This window comes from Sparus aurata, chromosome 17 (assembly GCF_900880675.1).
Source record: "Sparus aurata chromosome 17, fSpaAur1.1, whole genome shotgun sequence".
Classification (NCBI taxonomy): Eukaryota; Metazoa; Chordata; class Actinopteri; order Spariformes; family Sparidae; genus Sparus; species Sparus aurata.
In genome coordinates, this window is record NC_044203.1 from 20106257 (window position 1) to 20123673 (window position 17417).

Consider the following 17417-nt stretch of genomic DNA (forward strand, 5'->3'; position numbering starts at 1 on the left):
AGGGACCATTGCAAACAATGTTTGCTATCTGTAGGGCTGGGTATCGAAATTCAACACTTTTATGGTCGATACTATTGAGTATACAAAAATGTCATTCAATGCCAAAGTTCAATGCTTTATGAGTTCATCCCATCAGTGTCAGTGTGCCAGTAAGCATGAGCATGCTTGTTGTGCCAAGATCTACTAGTGCTGGTGGTTGGCTGTCTTGAAGCATGCAGGAAAAAGACCCAGAGACGGGGCTCACCGCTTACATGTGTACTGTCATCTTCTGTTAAAACGTATTTCGCAGTATTGGTCGTTCAGGAGTTGGTATTGAGGTCAAAGTATCGGTACAGAATTGTTTTTAATGACACCCAGCCCTAAAGATTGGTTCTCAAGATCCCAAATATCTGGATCAGCATTGGCACAGAAAAATGTAATATCGATCGGGCTTGACGCATTTTTGTATGAATGCTGTCATTTCCACATCCTTAAGTGTGTTTTCTGGATATATAAGAGGCATAAACCTCTTCTGAATATCCAGCTATAAGCGAAGCAAGCAGCACTTGCAGCCTGAGTGAATGTGCTGGAGGGTTCAGGATAACGTTGCCCCACACTATTAAGCGCTGACAAAGGAGACACATGCATACACTGCATTAGCATATGTGGATGCGCATGACCACACATATACACCCACACATCTGCAGGGAAGATGGGAAGACGTCCCACCCCCCAATTTGAGTTTCTGGGCTTTTCCCGCTGTCACAAGCTGCTCTGCTGCAGAGCAGAGCAGGTCTGAGGTGACGTCACCTCTCTGTTCTCCACAACACGAGCCTTTTGTCTGCTCTGAATTTATAATGAATATCACAGGCGCCGCAGAGAGACAAAGCTAATCTAATTAGCTGTGCGGATATGTCAGCCTGCCTTCTCTCTGTTTAGTGGTCATTACCTCTGCATAAGCACGGTGCTGCTCACTGTGGGAGTATGTGTGTCAGCACATGCACATGCAGGGATATGAGACTGTAGGGAACGGGCTCATACAAACACAAAGCGGGAGAGACAGGTAGAAAAAGGTGGCTTGTCAGTGCAGCTGGCATTTTGTTCAGCAGGGAGCAATGTCGCCTGTCTACCTGCTAGCCTCCTCAGACAGGAGCGAGTCCATTGGGATCCCGCAGGACCTCCCACCAGCCACACAACCTGACAGGGGGGCTGTGTGAAAACTCTGCAGAGACCCCATTACCCATCATACTGCTAAGCACTGCAGTGGCCACAAGATGACAAGCTTCCCACACTTTACTCTTATTCTTACTCTTACTCTAGGAGGGTTGGCGGGGGGGGAGGGGAGTTCAGCCACAGAGAGACATTAGGCTGTCGCTGCTTTAAGATACTGCATTGTTATCTACACATATGTGACAAAAACACACACTGTGAATGAGTATAAGTCACAATGCCACTATTTATAAAGTCAGTAGGGACAGTTACAGCATATGTTCATGGATTAAGTGAATTTACAAACAGATGGATGAGACAACACTGCCATCTTCAGGCACAGTTTTGCTACAACTTTACAACAGCTAAAGAATACTCATCATATGGGTACATTTTTATCACCATATATGGTGCACGTTTCCAACTAAGATGCCGGAATTACAACATAACACATCGTTGCTTTTTTTTACAAGTAGTAATAAGGAGAAACCACATGGCTAAAAGTGCTGTATGACAGAGTAACAGGCGGATTTCTTCCTCCAAGGTCCAAACATTCCTGCCAATGAGATGATGATGCTTTTTCATGTAGATCCAGACGAGGAGCTGAGGGATTCCTCCTGGCTGCTTCCCATGAGATCAAGCAAACCCGCGCTCTGTGATTTGATTATCGTCAAGTCCTTAATCCGAGGTTCTGGATCTCTACACTCTGAGCTGGAATGACAGAAGGCAAAAAACAGAGGATGGGCGTGAGTTCTCGCATTATCTCTCCTGGAAAATACATCAGTTGATTTATATTTAAAAGCGCATTTTTGTCTCACTGTTGACAAAGAAAATGCAAACAGATCTCTATCCTAAGAGGTAACAGACTTTCAGCTCTACTGCTGTGTTCCTAATAAGGAAAACGATTAATTTTTGGACTCCATTATGATACCTGTCTGAGTCAGAGTCACAGGACATGCTGAGGTCCTTCTGCAGATCCTCTTCCGAGTGGAATCGCCTCAAGCCACAGCTCTTGACCGCCTGTGCCACGGAGTAGTGGGTCCTTCCAGCAGCACAGGCCTGGATCTTGGACACGCTGAGCTGTGATTGCAGGAACAGATGCAGGCAGCTGTCGGACAACAGCAGAGGGCTCTGGACGATCCTGGAGAACACAGGACAGAACGACTTACATTGTTGTTTACAGCATACTGTATTGCTTCCTGTAAAGCAGCAGTCATGTGGCTCGGCGTTCTTGGAAACTCTGATTCACCAGTTCTGTCGTGTTTGTGTTGCACTATGTCAAAGTCCCCGTTTATTGATCTATGAAGTCACTCTTACTTTTCCAAAAACCTCTGGAGCCCTTTCATGCGCTCAGTGATCTGTTGGGCGTTGTTCAGGCTGAAGAAGGGGTTCTTTGGAGGCAGCTCTGGAAGCTGTACCCTGCAAAAGATACACAGACAGTAAAAAAGACAGGAACCAAAGCCGGTGACCTTTAACATGGAAACTGGAGGTATATTTCTTTAAGATACTGTACTCACATTAGCATTGAATTTGCTTGTAGCTTCTGCCTCAGCCATACAAACTCACTGTACCTCCTTCTCACGCTCGAGATCTTCTTGGTGAAGCACACGCTGTCAGTCTGAAACAGGTGACACATATATTATAGCAATACATACGTACATACATTAAAACAACTTCCCTTCATCACTTTACTTACATGTAAACAGATTTCATAGTCTATGTAGGCATGCCAGAAGTCATTCTTTCGTATCCGCGGGTCCCGCACCCAGACACTGACGATCTGCTGCATGGAGGAAGCAGGAGAGACGCTGAACTGAATGCAGTGCGTTATGAAAAAGGGAAGTTTTTATTGGCAGATAGAGGAAGTGCGATGAGCAACACGACAAGCATCGGGACAGGAAAATCCTCCAAATATCCTTTGTTGCTCAGGATAGAAAAAGAAGTTGCTTTTTAAGGGTGCACCACAAATTAAAGCTTCTGTGCTTACATTTTAAAAACAAATCTCATTAGAATGAACTTTTAGACATACCTGACTCACAGCACTGTCACTTTCTTCTCTCATAATCCAAGCGCTCCTGTTTGGGTCACTGTAAGGTATTCCGCCAGATAACGCTGTGCTTAGCACTATAGTGCCTTTTATTTCCACTTTTATTGTCCAGGAGCAAAGGTTTTACAAATAAAGTCACAAGACCGAGATAGGCTCCTCCTCACAACTCAGCCAAACTCACTGTTGATCACTACATACTGCTGGCATGACACGTGCCAACATGCCTCCATGATTCTACTGCTGCTTATCACTTTATTGCTTATTGATGGTCAGCACACAGCGCAATCCCTGACAGGAGCTACTGTTCTGAAGTCAGATCGAAACTTATCATTTTTTAAATCCCTTATGATTTAGCATGTGACAAATGAAGTAAAAACATTTTTTTTAAATAACCCAGACTTTTTAGAGAAAAGCTTCACAAAAGGTTTCTTTTATTCACAGAGACTTCACAGATCCATGGTCAACAGTTACAGTAATTCAGTAGCAGGAGTGTTTCAGGAGGTCTAAGGTTCAGCTGAGTGTCCCATTAACAGTCATGGGAGATATGTCGAGTCAGGACAGTGCCATCGGAACACAGGTGTCATGTGCACGGACCTGTGTGATTATTGGAAGACAATGCCCTGCATGACTGGACAGTCTTGTATCTAAAGTGCTATATTTAACAATCTTATTAGTCATCACAGGTGCACAAAAGTTATTTTCAATGTATGTAAATTGGAATAGATTTACCTAAGAAATACTCGGCCCAGTCGCCAGAATAAAATGTTGGCAGTGTACGTGTCTCTAAAACCTGGATTCCGTAAATTTGCACGCGTCCTATTCACACTTTCACAACACCTATCATATCACGTTCAGTTTACATGATTATGAGCTGACTTTCTCATCAGTAAGAGGAGGCGCTGTGGGCGAGAGGCCACGTTTCACTTCCAGTTTTTTAACCAACAAAAACCGAGTAATCTTAGCAAGTGTCAGGATATTTTTTTGGTTGAATCCAGGACACCCTCAGCAGTGTTGTCGCAACATAAAACTGAATTGTAAAGACAAGTGAAGTTGAAATATGAAGTAATGTAAAGTTTCAACACATATGTGGTTTGCAGAGATGAAAAGAACCGTTAAGTCTATGACCTGACAAAACTGTTCTGGGAAAGGGGCAGGCACATTTTAAAAATACTTGGCCGTTGATTGGATAAACCCACCTGTATTTCACTGTCTATCAAGGGCTTAACTTCTAACCAATCAGATTAACAATAGGAGACTTGTTGAAAACATCTTTCCCATTGAGAAAAGCTTTCATTGCTGTTCTTTTACAGAAATATACTCTACAGCTCTACAAACTGATGCTATAACCAAATGTCTTGAGGAGCCTCAAATGTTGTTTGCAAACTAAGTTGCTTCTCTCGCTGGCTGTTGAGTCTAAACCACGTTTGTAGCTGCCATAAGTTCCTTAAAGGACGCCGTGTGTTCAGCCACAAGAGCGTACCTCGAGGCCCTGCAAGACGATCACACAAAGCCAGCTGCCCCGCATAGGTGGTAAAGTTTCAACATATCCCAAGGTTGGAGACACGCACAATGCCAACATTTATTCTGGACGTCGCAAAACTACGACCTTTCTGAGTCTTTCTGCTTCGAGTCCACTCTGTAAGCACCACATTATGTTTTAAAAACTCACTTTTTGTGCTATAATTCAATAAAGATGGGAAGAGAAGGTTTGGTACTTAGCAGCTGATTGGAAATTTGGGGAAATTTCTGGTGGGCAACATTTCTTAAAATGTTTTACATAAACCACAAGGGTCATACAGAGACACAGTAAGACACAGTAGAGGCTGTGGCTATAAACACCTCACACAACACGTTTTCAAACAACCAAAAGGTTCGACACAACAGGGCTACAATCTTCAGCTACATGGACTGGAGGTACAGTTAGTTCACTCTGCCTACACAGTGTCGAGCACACACTAAACAACCAAGATCAGGACTATAAATACTCAATAACTACAGAACAGTAAAAACAAAAACACATGTCCACAGTGATTGTGTCTGCTTGCACAAGACTAAAGCTGCTACAGGTTAGTCCGACCTCACGTCAGGCGCTACACACAAAGGTTAGTTTCAGTCTCCATCGCGGCCTCCGCAAAGGCACAGAGCTGTCGTTGGGCACCACAGGACAGAGAGCACTTCAGACCCATCCCTGCCGAGTATCTCACACCTGCCAGAATCCGAGAGTCTACCTGCAGCGGGACGTAATTTCACACAGCATGCCTCTAATGTCAGCTGAAGGAGGACGCTTGATGGAGGTTAAACTAAGCTTCAGGCGAGAGCACAGCTGTTTATCAGTTCTGTACACACACACACACACACACACACACACACACACACACACACACACACACACACACACACACACACACACACACACACACACACACACACACATACACACACACACACACACACACACACACACACTTCACTGCTCCTCGTCTCCGCAGTGCCACATCAGCTTCTGCTCGTAGAAGTCGATAACCATCTGGGGACACCTGGTGCTGGCTTCACGGGCCGCCAGCAGGGCCACGTCGTCAGAGTTCTTCCTGTGGGGAACACAGAGGAGAAGGAAACCATTAAGATGGCCGCCTCCTAGTTTTAATATATCTAAAATGTTTCAGCAGCAACACACTTCTGCCAGTTCAGAATAAGGGCAGTGGAGGGGGAGGCTTCTGAGAACAGTTCATCTCTTATTAATGCAGTTTTGAAATATCTGATGAATAAGTCACACGAGTATTAAGTGGTGTACATAATACATAATGTCGACATTTATCTAACTTCATAGTATAAATGTTGTTCCAATGTCTTTTCTTCGTCTGATGTAAAGCACTTTGAACTACCTCTGTGTTTGAAAGGTGCTTATACATAAACAAATGAATAGACCTGCCTTGCCCGTTTGTCTACTTCCCCCCTCACGTTGTCAAAAGCATCGCTTCTTCTCCCCTTTTTTTGGATAACACTTGTTAGAAATTATATAATAGCCACATTTGATATTATCCAAAGAAGAACCAAAGCTATTAAAAAACAAACAAATCTAGAAAACATTTTTCAACCCAAGGCAATGTGTCGTTAATTAACTTTTAAAAAACATATTGTTTTCTCTCATGTGCCAAGGACTTTTTGTTTCTTTTTGCCATGGAGTCAAAAGACGTAATGAACATCCTTTATTTTTTTTTACACAAGTATTGTGACTGAGTTCAAAGATCTGGTCTTGTGACAACCTCACTTCTCAAAATGCAACTAAGAGGTTCTTTTTGCCAGTGAGAATTCAGGCCGCGCCATTCCAGGAAGTTCAGTCTGAGGAACAGGTTCATGATGTTGAAGGCTGATTAGTCCGAGTACCACCCGACTGTTTAAGAGATGAGAAAGGAATCATTTGATCTTTTATTGCCATAATTGGAAAATGGTGAACTGTGTGTTGCCGTCTCTGTGTTCATGCTTCATTTGAATCACTTTAAGTGACGTGGAGTCAGGAGTCAATGCAGACATAAAATCAGTGTTGCACACACAAACACACAGACACATAAACATGAGATTTGTTTGTTATTATTGTTATGTTGCTGTTGTTACTGTTAGTCTATCATATTTATTATGTTTTCATATTTTCTGTATGTTGTTGAATATATTCATTTATAACTTTGTGATATTTTTAGATCATTTTTAGGAGAAGGCTTCAAATAAACCCACCAGGTTTTCTGCCTCTTCCTGTGCAGTTTATCACTCGTTACCCATGTTATTTGTATTTTTTCTTTTAAATTGTGCAAATTAAACTAAAAACAGGTAGACACTTTTTCCGAACAAAGTCATCTACCAGGAATGTGTGTATTCAGGTGTTTGATTGGCCAACGCAGCCGTTGCAGAGTTGAGCGAGGTTAAATGTTTTTGCCAGATGCCCCGGCGTTTCCACATTCTTGGTAAGTACCGACATCTCCTCACACCTGCCGTTTGTTTTTTTAAAAACAAGCTCTCCCTCAAAGACAGCCTAAGAGTCATTTTCTCAAACCTCACAAAGTTGTCAGAGCCGCCCAAGACATTATGAGTGTCATCACAGCACTTCCTTCGACTAATAACTTGACATTTATGTAAAGATTTGGTTCCTCTTTAAAACTGCACTGAACATTCACTGCGGTCAGAGATGCTCTCCAAGATCACTCACTCATCTGATGAATGTTTTGTCAGATGTTCAGTCCAACTCTGAGTTTTAGTACATGATATGTCCACATTATATAGCTGGTAGATGACACGACACGCTCCAAAAACACCCTCATAAACCTGACACTAAACCTTTAAAATATGAACAACTGGGACTTTTACCATTGTGCAAACATTTACCCAACCTCTGGCATTCATTCGAGGATGGAGGGGAGAAAAAAAAGAAGAAGAGGGAAGTGGCGGAGTTACCATTTGACTAGGAACATGAGCTCTCCCTGTCTGTCCGTGGAGCCGATGATGCACTCAGGCTCGAGGTAAGTGCTGAGGTTAGTGGGGGCGTCTGAGTGCTCATCATCTGGCTGGAGGACGTCGACGTCGCTCTGCACGGTGCGAGTCTGCTGCTGAGACTGCATGCAGGACTGTGGGGAGGACGACAAGGACAAACAATTCAACGTTTAGATGAGAGACCACAAAGATCATGGTGGTTGTGACTTGTGACTTTATATTTTCACTGTACTGGCAGATTGTGAAAGAAAGGGAAATTGAACAGCTTTTTTTTTTTTTTTTTACTGCTTTCGCTTTCAGGGGCATTGCGAAACCAACCACCTTCACACACCATTTAGATTCATATTCGGTTTGAGAACTGCCAAAAAAAAGGAGGAACAGAATCTGCCAGCGTTGTGGGATTTATCTGAGCCGGCTCCAGGAGTAAAGCTTCCTGAATTTTCTGAGCGTAAAGCAGCAAAAGCACTGTATCAAAAAAAAAAGGGGGGCTCTAATAATATGATTTCCAAGTGAGGAAGTCCTGTAAATAACATGGAAACACAGACGTGCCAAAAAACTCACAATTTCCGTCTCCTGCTCCGTCATCTCTTCTTTGGGAATGAACCCTTGCTGCTCTTCCTCAATCTGCTCGGTGTAGTGGCTGTTCCTCAGGAACTCTTCGATGAGCTCAGGACAGTCCAGGTTGTCCTCAGGTTCCCATGTGTTGTCTGCACTGTAGGAGGAGAGGATATACTTTAAAAATCATGCACACACACACACACACCACAGAGATGACACCATACAGTATGAGCAAGACAACCAGCTGACTGTCGCAACCTCTCAACTCACTCGGTGAAGCCTTTCCACTTCAGGAAGTACTCCACTCTTCCATTAAATATTCTGCGGCGTATTATTTTCTCCACCACAAACTCCTGGACTACTGTGGTCTCCTCTGTCTTCCTCTGTTTGGCAGTCTGCTTCTTTCTCATCCTGCCATAATTGAATGACAAACAGGCGCGTTAAAAACATTCAAAGTGTCATTTGTTTTTTCTTTCTGCTTTTGGCTTCAACTCAACAACAACACACTTTCATTTCCCCTTTCCTGGCATGTTTGCACAACAACAGCAGTAGCAGCAACATGGCAGTGTTTCAGTGCTCTGCTGTGCCCTTCACACAATGATCCGTGCACTTATCGCAGCGCTCCACCTGCTGTTTCTTTCGGGAGCTCAGCCCTACTACACACACACTTTCCAAAAAAACGCAACACGTTAGTCTCGACACACGTGTGTATATATAGTTCATTACAGTTTATGTAAGAGAACACAGAGCGGACGGCTGCCCGAGAGCAGTGGAGGAGACGTGCCGCTGCGTGATGCACAGGAACAATATGCACGTACGCTTTCGCTGTTTACTTAATCTCGGCGGACGGACAGCCTGCTGCGGTGCTGCTCGGCTCGGCTCGGCTCGGCTCTGTTTTGGAGCTTCCTCGCTGGGGGGGGGGGCGGGGGGCGGGGAAGGAGAAAAACAACTACATGTAAGCGGCGCCGTCGATGCAGCTTCGTGCGCAAACGTGTCGGTCGGCGCGTGTTTACATGAGCGAGGCAACTTTTCATGAATGAGTTAAAATTAAAGATGGCCGTGGATGCTCGGAGGAAGTGGTTGCCAAGGGAAAAGGTCATGCCAGGAAAACCGGGAGGAGACGACGGGGACGCGCACCGAGGCCGACCAATCAGAGAGCAGTCCGCTCGTCCGTCCCCCCCCCCCCCCCCCCCCCCCCGTCCAGTGGTCCGGAACAGCCCTGCCACCCATGGGCGTCAGCTGGGTATGGCAAGGACCGTGTACGCCTGGCGTGTCTCACTGGGATTAAAGATTTATGATTGTTTGATCTTAGATTACTGTTGTTTACAAACTACTAAAATTAAGAAATATGTAACATCACAATATTGGGCCTTCACTATTGATATCATATGATATTATTATAATAAAGAGTATTTCCTTGTTATGATACTTTATACTAAATAGTTTTCCTCTATGACTTTTTACTCCACTACCTTTATATTAAGCACTTGCATCTAAAGATTTTATATAAATAAAAAAACGTCATGATTACCAAAATATGATATACTGTCAAAGATTAAATTAGTTTATATGTAGTTAAATTTGGATGAAACTTAGTTTACCAATAATAGCAGCCCCAAAAACACAGGTTAGATATACACTGCTCAAAATTAATTTGGTACATTGGCATGTGCGTGGATATGGATATGCATATTCACAAAATACGAAATAAAAATTCAGATGTGTCACAGAACAATCACATGAAAGTCCAAAATATTCCAATATCCTTAACTAATTTTGAGTACTTCATGTTAGAAATATAATATGCAGAATGGTACATTTCTACATGATATTATCAACAACTTGTAATAGTTTAAATTTTTTACTGTATGTACCTTTATCTTTATTGTGCTTTAAATGAAAGAGCTCAACTCCTGAGGGTTTCTACGGAGATGATCTGCTCACCACGACCTCCTAAACTACACTGAGGCGATCACAGACAATCCCCCTCTGGAGGATTTGATTGACAGCTCCCTTTCAGCCAATGGGCAACCCCAAAGCTGCTGATTGGCCGAGTCAGCACCACTAACAGGCCTTCCTTCTTGACCAGGTTGAGTTTTTTTCGAACCATTTATCCCACACACTTTTCTAACACACCACTGGGGGACGCTGTCTGCTTGTGTTGGGCTGCCAGGTTCAGCAGGCCGAGAGCTCAGTGCTCCTGCACCACAGTGAACTAATGAGAATGGATTTATGCTGGAGAGCTCACAGCTAAAGGCAGCAGAAGAAGAGGATTCACATTGGAGCTGCCTCTGATGCACTGTTGTTCCTGATACCATTTCATCCCCACGGCAGGCTTATGTAACACCGGGCACATTTGTTCATGAAATGTACTTATGCATGCACTGTAAGAGCACCAGTGTAACACAGATACAGGCATGCCTGCAGTGAAGAGCTGCACATCGTGATGTGCTACAGCCCTGAGAAGTGATACCTCAGTTTCATTTTCAATGAGAAAACACAGGGGAGGCCCTGGGGATGTGATTAAAAGTGGTTTCAGTGAAAAAGCTGGCAGGGAAGATGAATGTGGTGTGTGTCGTATTCACAGAAAGAGTTTATTGATTCTCAGAGGGGACAGGACACAGGTCTGATGCAGGTTGCAAATCCATGTATGCATGTGCACCATTCAACTCCCACTGCAGTGGAGGCTTCACATCGGAGGCTGCTGGTTGGGTCCCAACAAACTGCAAGTTCTCAGCTGATGAAACTAATATTCTGTTATTTACCTTTGGGTTTTTTTTAAATTAATCATTTACTCTGTGTTGAAGATGTTCTCAGCAACTAAACACCATCTACATCCTTTGCCCTCAGCAGCTCTCACTTCAGATGACCTTTCTACACCAAGCTATTAGAGAAACTTTCTCTCTTTGTCCTCTGAAGTGTGATCAGCCTCAACAGTTTGCGCTAAACTAGAAAACGTTGTATATATTTTTTTAGTTGCATTCTACAATTAACATTTCTAGAATTTCGAAAAGGTGCCAGAACTACACATTTGGTAATAAGGCACCTTTTAAAAAGCATTCATTTATTATCTTTATCGAAGGTTGTGAAGTTAGTGACGTATATTTTTTAGGTCAATAACGAGCCATTCCCATGTAAAATGAAAAAATAATAATGTTAGTTATTAAGTACACTTAGTTTACTTGATGAGCACATGATTCATGTACGAAAAGTGTAATATCTTTGATGTACTAACAATCTATTTAATAGATTAATGATCTATCAATAGTACAACTAAGGACATACTGAAATACACTGAAGTGTACTAAACTGTTCTATTTTGAGACATCATTAAAATTCACTTAAATATACGTTCGTATAAGTAAATTTTTTTGCAATAATGCTATACTTTGGAAAAAAAGTCATGTATATTTCAATGAATAATTTTAACTATCATCACATTTATATATAAGATATAGTTATTATATTTAAAAGAAAGATGTGAAAAATACATTGTAAGTATAATTTAGTAATGTATTTACTTCGAAATACACTTCAAAATGAAATGAAAAAAATCATTCCAGTTCAGTGTTATCAAAAAAAGATAGTGCAGCATTAGTAAAAACAGAAGCTGTATGTATGTATATTTAAGTGCCACTAAATGGAAGTCAAGTACACTTAATCAAATATTAGTATGTCTTTAATAGTAATAATGTTCTACCATTAGCATATTACGTACTTTGTGAGTTCATAGAAGTAGCACAACTTAAACACATTACTAATAAGCATATTAAGTAAATTCATATTACGTCTATAAAGTTAAATAAGTCTTCTTTATAAAGAAGCAATATTTGGGTTGCCAGGTTGTCTTTTAAAGGCCACCAAATCTGCAGTTAGGGTTAGGGTATTAATAAGTCATTAAAATAGTGTTTATACCACACAGTACATCAAGTCTGTGGTCGTAAATGTTAAGACACTTAAATGTAAATGGATTGAAATTCTGCAGGTAAGTGTCAGCAGAAGAGGGCAACAACCAGAGATTTCTCTTACAATATTGAAACCAAAACATTGTACTTGTTAAAAAAAACGTACAACTGATCTAAGCATTCATTATTAATAAATGATCATTAATAAAAGCTTTAGTTGCAACCTATAAAGCCTTTGTAAAGAGTTAAAAAGTGGTACATTTTTCTAGTTTTCACAACAGAACCACGTCAACCATACATTACATCTTTATCTCCAGTGGGTCACTGCCTGTTTTGCTCGTGAGCCAACCCAGAATCCAAAGCAAGACATGTGTTGGTTATCTGCCGTATGACCTGCTGTCGCCCTCTGACCCCTTCCTGTCGGCTCTTTTGGGGTTTTAGTACCAGTTGCCATAGTAACAGAGCAGCTAATAGGGTAGAGCTGTCGCTGCGGGCACGAGAATGGCAGTAATGCATGCAGTGAGGTCCTGTCTGGATTTAGTGCTCTGCTACAGTATGGATCAACTTGGGGTTATCATAACCAAACCCTGACCGGAGAGTTAACACACAACAAAGGACCAAACTTTTTAGAGAGGTTTTTAGCTTTTTTACCTTCATGGGATAGAATTAGGGAGAAGATTTAGACAGGAAATATCAGAAGAGGGGCCTATGAGATGCAACAAACATTATTTTGTGATAGGTCTTCACCTCTAGGCCACCAGGACACCTCAGTGATTCACAAATAACTCTGTGAGAAAACAATAAAACAACAGCCTTGATTTAGAGTTAGAGTTTGAGGGACAGGAGACATGTTTTAAGAAACATATTTCATTTTTTGCATGTGTTTGTAGCTTAAATGACTCAACATCAGGCAATAATGAAATGATTTGAGGCCTTTTTATTTATGCCCAAACCCAAAGATTGACCAGGCCACTAAAAATGAAATACAGATGTTGATGAAATGACATGTTCCAGAGTACATGGGTGAAAAGATATATCGCGTTCTGCCGTCATCCTTTAAATCTGCTCAGCTCCCTTGCAGACAAGCACATTCCTGGGGCCCACGGTGAATGTAGCCCTCATACAGATGGGCCTTGAGAGCCACCCTGTCAGAGCAGAAATAAGTCCAGATGGCTGGATCCTGCTGTGAGGAGCTGTGGATGGAGTGAGTAGTGGTCTGTATGGCTCAGGCCAAGCCTGACTGGACCCTTTTCACACGGAGGCGCCCTGGCGTTCCCTCGGTACCACCTCCGAGCTCTTGGATTACAGCTGGAGCGAGGACATTCACACCAGTCCTGTTATTCTTACCGAGTGTAATCTGGTTGTACAAAGAGCAGTGTTCAGCGAAGCTGTAACATTGATGGCTGGTCTGGGGGTGGGGAAATGATTTACATGAGCTCATTACTTACTGATTGATTGATTGATTGATTGATTGACTGCATAATTACATTCTTTCTCAGAGATTATCCCCACATTTAATGCATGCGCACGCACACAACCTAACATCTGCATGAACGCAGCCGTGTGAGAGCTGAGATGCTTTACTGTCACCAGCTCTGCCACCGCTCCAGGAGCCCTCAGCACCTTCATCAGCTCCGCACGCTGTCTTCAGATCACATTCAGAGTCACACACTGAATCAATCTGGGTCTGGTGCCACAGGCTCCAGTACAGTTTATGTCCTCTGTATGAATGTGGCAGCGACAGTGACAAAAGTGGCTTTTCATGAGTATCAGAGGACGCGGGACAGCAGACCACCTGGATTCGCTTGCGGAAATGTGTCTCCTGTTTCAGAACACTTATAGTGCCCCCAGATACTTTCTTCTGTGTTATTCTATACCTTGTTCTTGCATGGAGGGCCTGGGGGGGGTGTTGAATTACTGTGCTTTGTGTCTATAATGTTTCTGGGAATGAATACAGCAGGAATGTGTCTTCAGAGTATTTGTTTCACAAGAGGTTTTGATTAGAAGATTTGGAAGATTTTCACACCATAAATGTCTGTGTATCGATTTACTGAAATAACACATTTTATAAGGTCTTTCATGGTTGTCCAATATTTCCAAGGTCAAGAATGAACATTTGTGTGTAACATTTTACGCCGTCAGGAAGTCCTATCCAGTCAGTACTATGGATGAAATATTAACAGGTACTGAGCTCACATGTCAACAGATCCAACTGAACAAACTCCATCAAGGGTTGAAAACTCTATCTCTAACCATGGTTTAAAAAGCTCCACAACAAGTCAAAGTACTGCACACAACATACTACTGAAATAAAAGTACAGTATTATCACCAAATGTACTTCAAGTGTTATCATTATTATTTTTGCCAAAACCTAAATGTGTAAGTTGCATTTTACTCTAGTTGCTTGTGGTGGAACTGATTTTAACTATACAGTGTTTTGTAGTTTAAGCGCTGTTTGTAAAATCTGAATCCATGAATAAACAGCTTTTTGTGGTTGCCAAATAAATACTGTTGAGTTAACAGTCTGTTACTTAAAACTGAAAAGTAGTGAGTGAGAAATAAAATGGAACCAAAGCGGCTTGAAACTGCCTCAGTATTGTAAAAGTGTTTTGGAGAGGAGCGTTTGGGGATTTGAAGTAGCTAAACGACTCATTATACTCGTGTCCTAATCATTCACAGTAGTCACATAGCGACCATTTTCCTTCAACATCACATTCAGAGTGGGAAGCTCTGATGCTGGCATAATGTGACGGTGCTGTAAAAATGAAGGGAGGGATACATTTTGATAACCTGTTAGCTATTGTTAGCATTCTACCACTTCCTAGCTAATATTATTGTTCAATTACATCTATCACGTTTCACTTTCCAGCTCACACGTGCAAGATACACCTTTCCTTTCGTCATATCTGATCAAACTGGAACGTTAGATCATAAGTATCTGAATGCTAATGTTAGCTGTTGTCTAACGGAGGCAAATGTTAAGAGGTTATCAAATATGTTGTTTTATCTTGAAATGTGGCCCGATGTTCACAATGAATGATAAAAATGTATCAGATTCCAATGAGCCTATTTATAAAGTGACTTAACTTCCTGTTTTAACTGACAAAACCAGGTAAATTCAGCAAGGATAACTTCAGGATATTTTCCAGCCGAGTTTGTGGCAACAAAACTGGGTATTCTAGCCAAAATCAATCTTTGCCTTAGCTTTTGTTCTGTGTCTTAACTTAACATTGTCAGAACATCAGTTGACAATTGAAAAAGTAAAGCTGCAACGTAAAGAAATGTACAATTTCGACATGTATCTGGTTTGCACAAACGTACAATGGCAACTTTTATTCTGCCGATTGGTTTGCTGATGACTCATTTGTACAAAGGAGTTCAGATGATAATGAAAGTAGAAAGTGATTCCCCCACCGTCAGAGCGTATCATGGTCAGCTGGACCGGCAAAGAAGAAGTCTCCAAAGATGTTAGAAAGCGAAGGTGGTTCGTTTGTGAGCATGAACAGGTGGTGACGTCATCCCATGTGCCTCTTGGCTGGGGGGTTTCCGCTCTGCAATGTGGAGACCCATCGGATCCTGTAACACTCTGATTGACACGTGAATGGCACCAATGACAAGCAACTCCCGTTACCCCCAGGGCAAATGTGGCACAAAGTGAATGGATAAGACTGGAGGGGAGACAGATCGCCTTTGAACCTAAAAAGACTGTTTCACCCCTTCGTCTACTTCGTCTCTCTGGGAGCCATTCTCCTCACTTTTCTTTCTTTTCTCTGCGCAAGTGTTTTGTTCCTCTGCATTTGGAGCTGGTTGACTTGTGAAAAATGTGAGTCAAGTTAAAGTCTTTTCAGGGGGACATGGAGGAATATGTCAGTTAGCTCGCGGGCCTGATTTTATCAGATGGAACATGTAAGTACACACTCATTTGGATATATTGTTCAGCTTAACTCAAATTTGGTGACTTTGATGATTTGGCTAGAGCTGAATGTTAAGAGAATTAGAAACATTAGTCCTAAAATTCCCTTTATGTCATCAACTGTCAGAAAAACCATTTAAAAAACAGGCTGCTTTCCACTTAAATCTGGATCTGATTGACTGGCAGCACTTTTTGATGGACAATGATTATAATCCTTGATTTTTGTGATGTAATATGAGACAGTACTCTGTGACGTTTGATGGATTGCTCTCTGCTGGTCGCTCACAAAGCAATGACTGCTGCTGTCTACAAGGAGATTGTTTGCTTTCTTGTGGCCTGCCTTTGTCACACATCCTCTTCCATCTCAGTTTCACCCAATGTTAAGTGTTCCCTTTCACGGGTGCCTGTCACCATCATGTGAACTCAAACAAGGAACGCTGCCTTAACTTGGTTTTCTCCTATAATAGGCAGAAGAGAGGGGAAGGGATTGGCTCAACTTGATAGCATGGGTGAAGTCAAAGCTCTATTTGAATCCTGACAGTGACTGAAGTTGGAGCTGCGTTTGAGGAAAAGTTTCAGATTTGGGAAAAAAAAGTGTGCTTTTTTCCCTTTCTGAGCCAGAGTTGGAAAAGAAGATTGATACATCTCTCAGGTTTGTATGGCAAGTATGAATTAAATGCTAGCAACTGGTGTGCTTAGCTTAGCACAAAGACTGTAAACAGTTGGAAACACCTAGCCCAGCTCTCCTACCAGCACCGAAACCTCTGTAATCCAAACAAATGACATATAACATATTAATAATGTGGATTTTTTTCTCTTTGAACAGAGCCATGCTAGCTGTTTTCCTCTGTTCCTGTATTTCTATGCTAAGCTAAGCTAAGCTTACCTGCTGCTCTTCGCAGCATCATATTTATTGTACGGACGCGAAAGTCATATAAATAATTTCTCTTTATTATAAGTAGCCTATTTGCAGCTTCCCCCCCCCCCCCCCCCCCCCAAAAAAAAAAAAAAAAGTATTACGAACCTTCACAAACGTATATGTATCTGGATCTGGATACAGTCTTACATGAAAGTAAGACCTTGTGTATTTTTCACACGAACATGAGGGCTATAAACAATGGCCAGACTCTGAGTGCACTTTTCAGCAAGTAGACAGCTGAATAGTATCTCATCCTTGAGTGGTGAGAAGACCTTTGCCTTGGTAAAGCTCCTTGTCAGTGCGCAGCTGACAATTGTCTGCTCTCATCGAATGCAGCTCCACAAACCACCGAATCCAGTCTGTTGACCTTTCACTCTTTCACTCTCTCACAGCTGTACGCTTTGAAC

The 17417-nt window shown here is 42.1% G+C and overlaps 2 protein-coding genes and 1 long non-coding RNA gene across 6 annotated transcripts; 1 reads left to right on the forward strand and 2 right to left on the reverse strand.

The window, feature by feature from the left end:
- Positions 1 to 1415: 1415 nt before the first annotated feature.
- snx10b (sorting nexin 10b) lies at positions 1416 to 3545 on the reverse strand. Its single transcript, XM_030394815.1, has 6 exons — positions 3218 to 3545; positions 2885 to 2971; positions 2706 to 2806; positions 2506 to 2607; positions 2120 to 2329; positions 1416 to 1899 (listed from the first exon to the last, which is right to left on the reverse strand). Exons 1-6 carry the CDS (start codon positions 3248 to 3250, stop codon positions 1770 to 1772), a joined length of 663 nt encoding a protein of 220 aa, XP_030250675.1. The 5' UTR covers positions 3251 to 3545; the 3' UTR covers positions 1416 to 1769.
- A 104-nt stretch (positions 3546 to 3649) lies between these two features.
- Positions 3650 to 10165, reverse strand: cbx3b (chromobox homolog 3b). Of its 4 annotated transcripts, none has more exons than XM_030394819.1 (5): positions 10147 to 10165; positions 8543 to 8683; positions 8276 to 8426; positions 7679 to 7848; positions 3650 to 5823 (listed from the first exon to the last, which is right to left on the reverse strand). In XM_030394819.1, exons 2-5 carry the CDS (start codon positions 8680 to 8682, stop codon positions 5703 to 5705), a joined length of 582 nt encoding a protein of 193 aa, XP_030250679.1. In that variant the 5' UTR covers position 8683; positions 10147 to 10165; the 3' UTR covers positions 3650 to 5702. The 4 variants fall into 4 exon arrangements, with proteins under 4 accessions (XP_030250679.1, XP_030250678.1, XP_030250676.1 ...); XM_030394818.1 differs by lacking the exon at positions 10147 to 10165 and adding an exon at positions 9106 to 9371; XM_030394816.1 differs by lacking the exon at positions 10147 to 10165 and adding an exon at positions 9091 to 9369.
- On the forward strand, positions 9465 to 11622 carry LOC115567891 (uncharacterized). Its single transcript, XR_003981291.1, has 2 exons — positions 9465 to 9515; positions 10176 to 11622. It is a non-coding gene; the product is annotated as an uncharacterized LOC115567891 (long non-coding RNA).
- Positions 11623 to 17417: the final 5795 nt, after the last annotated feature.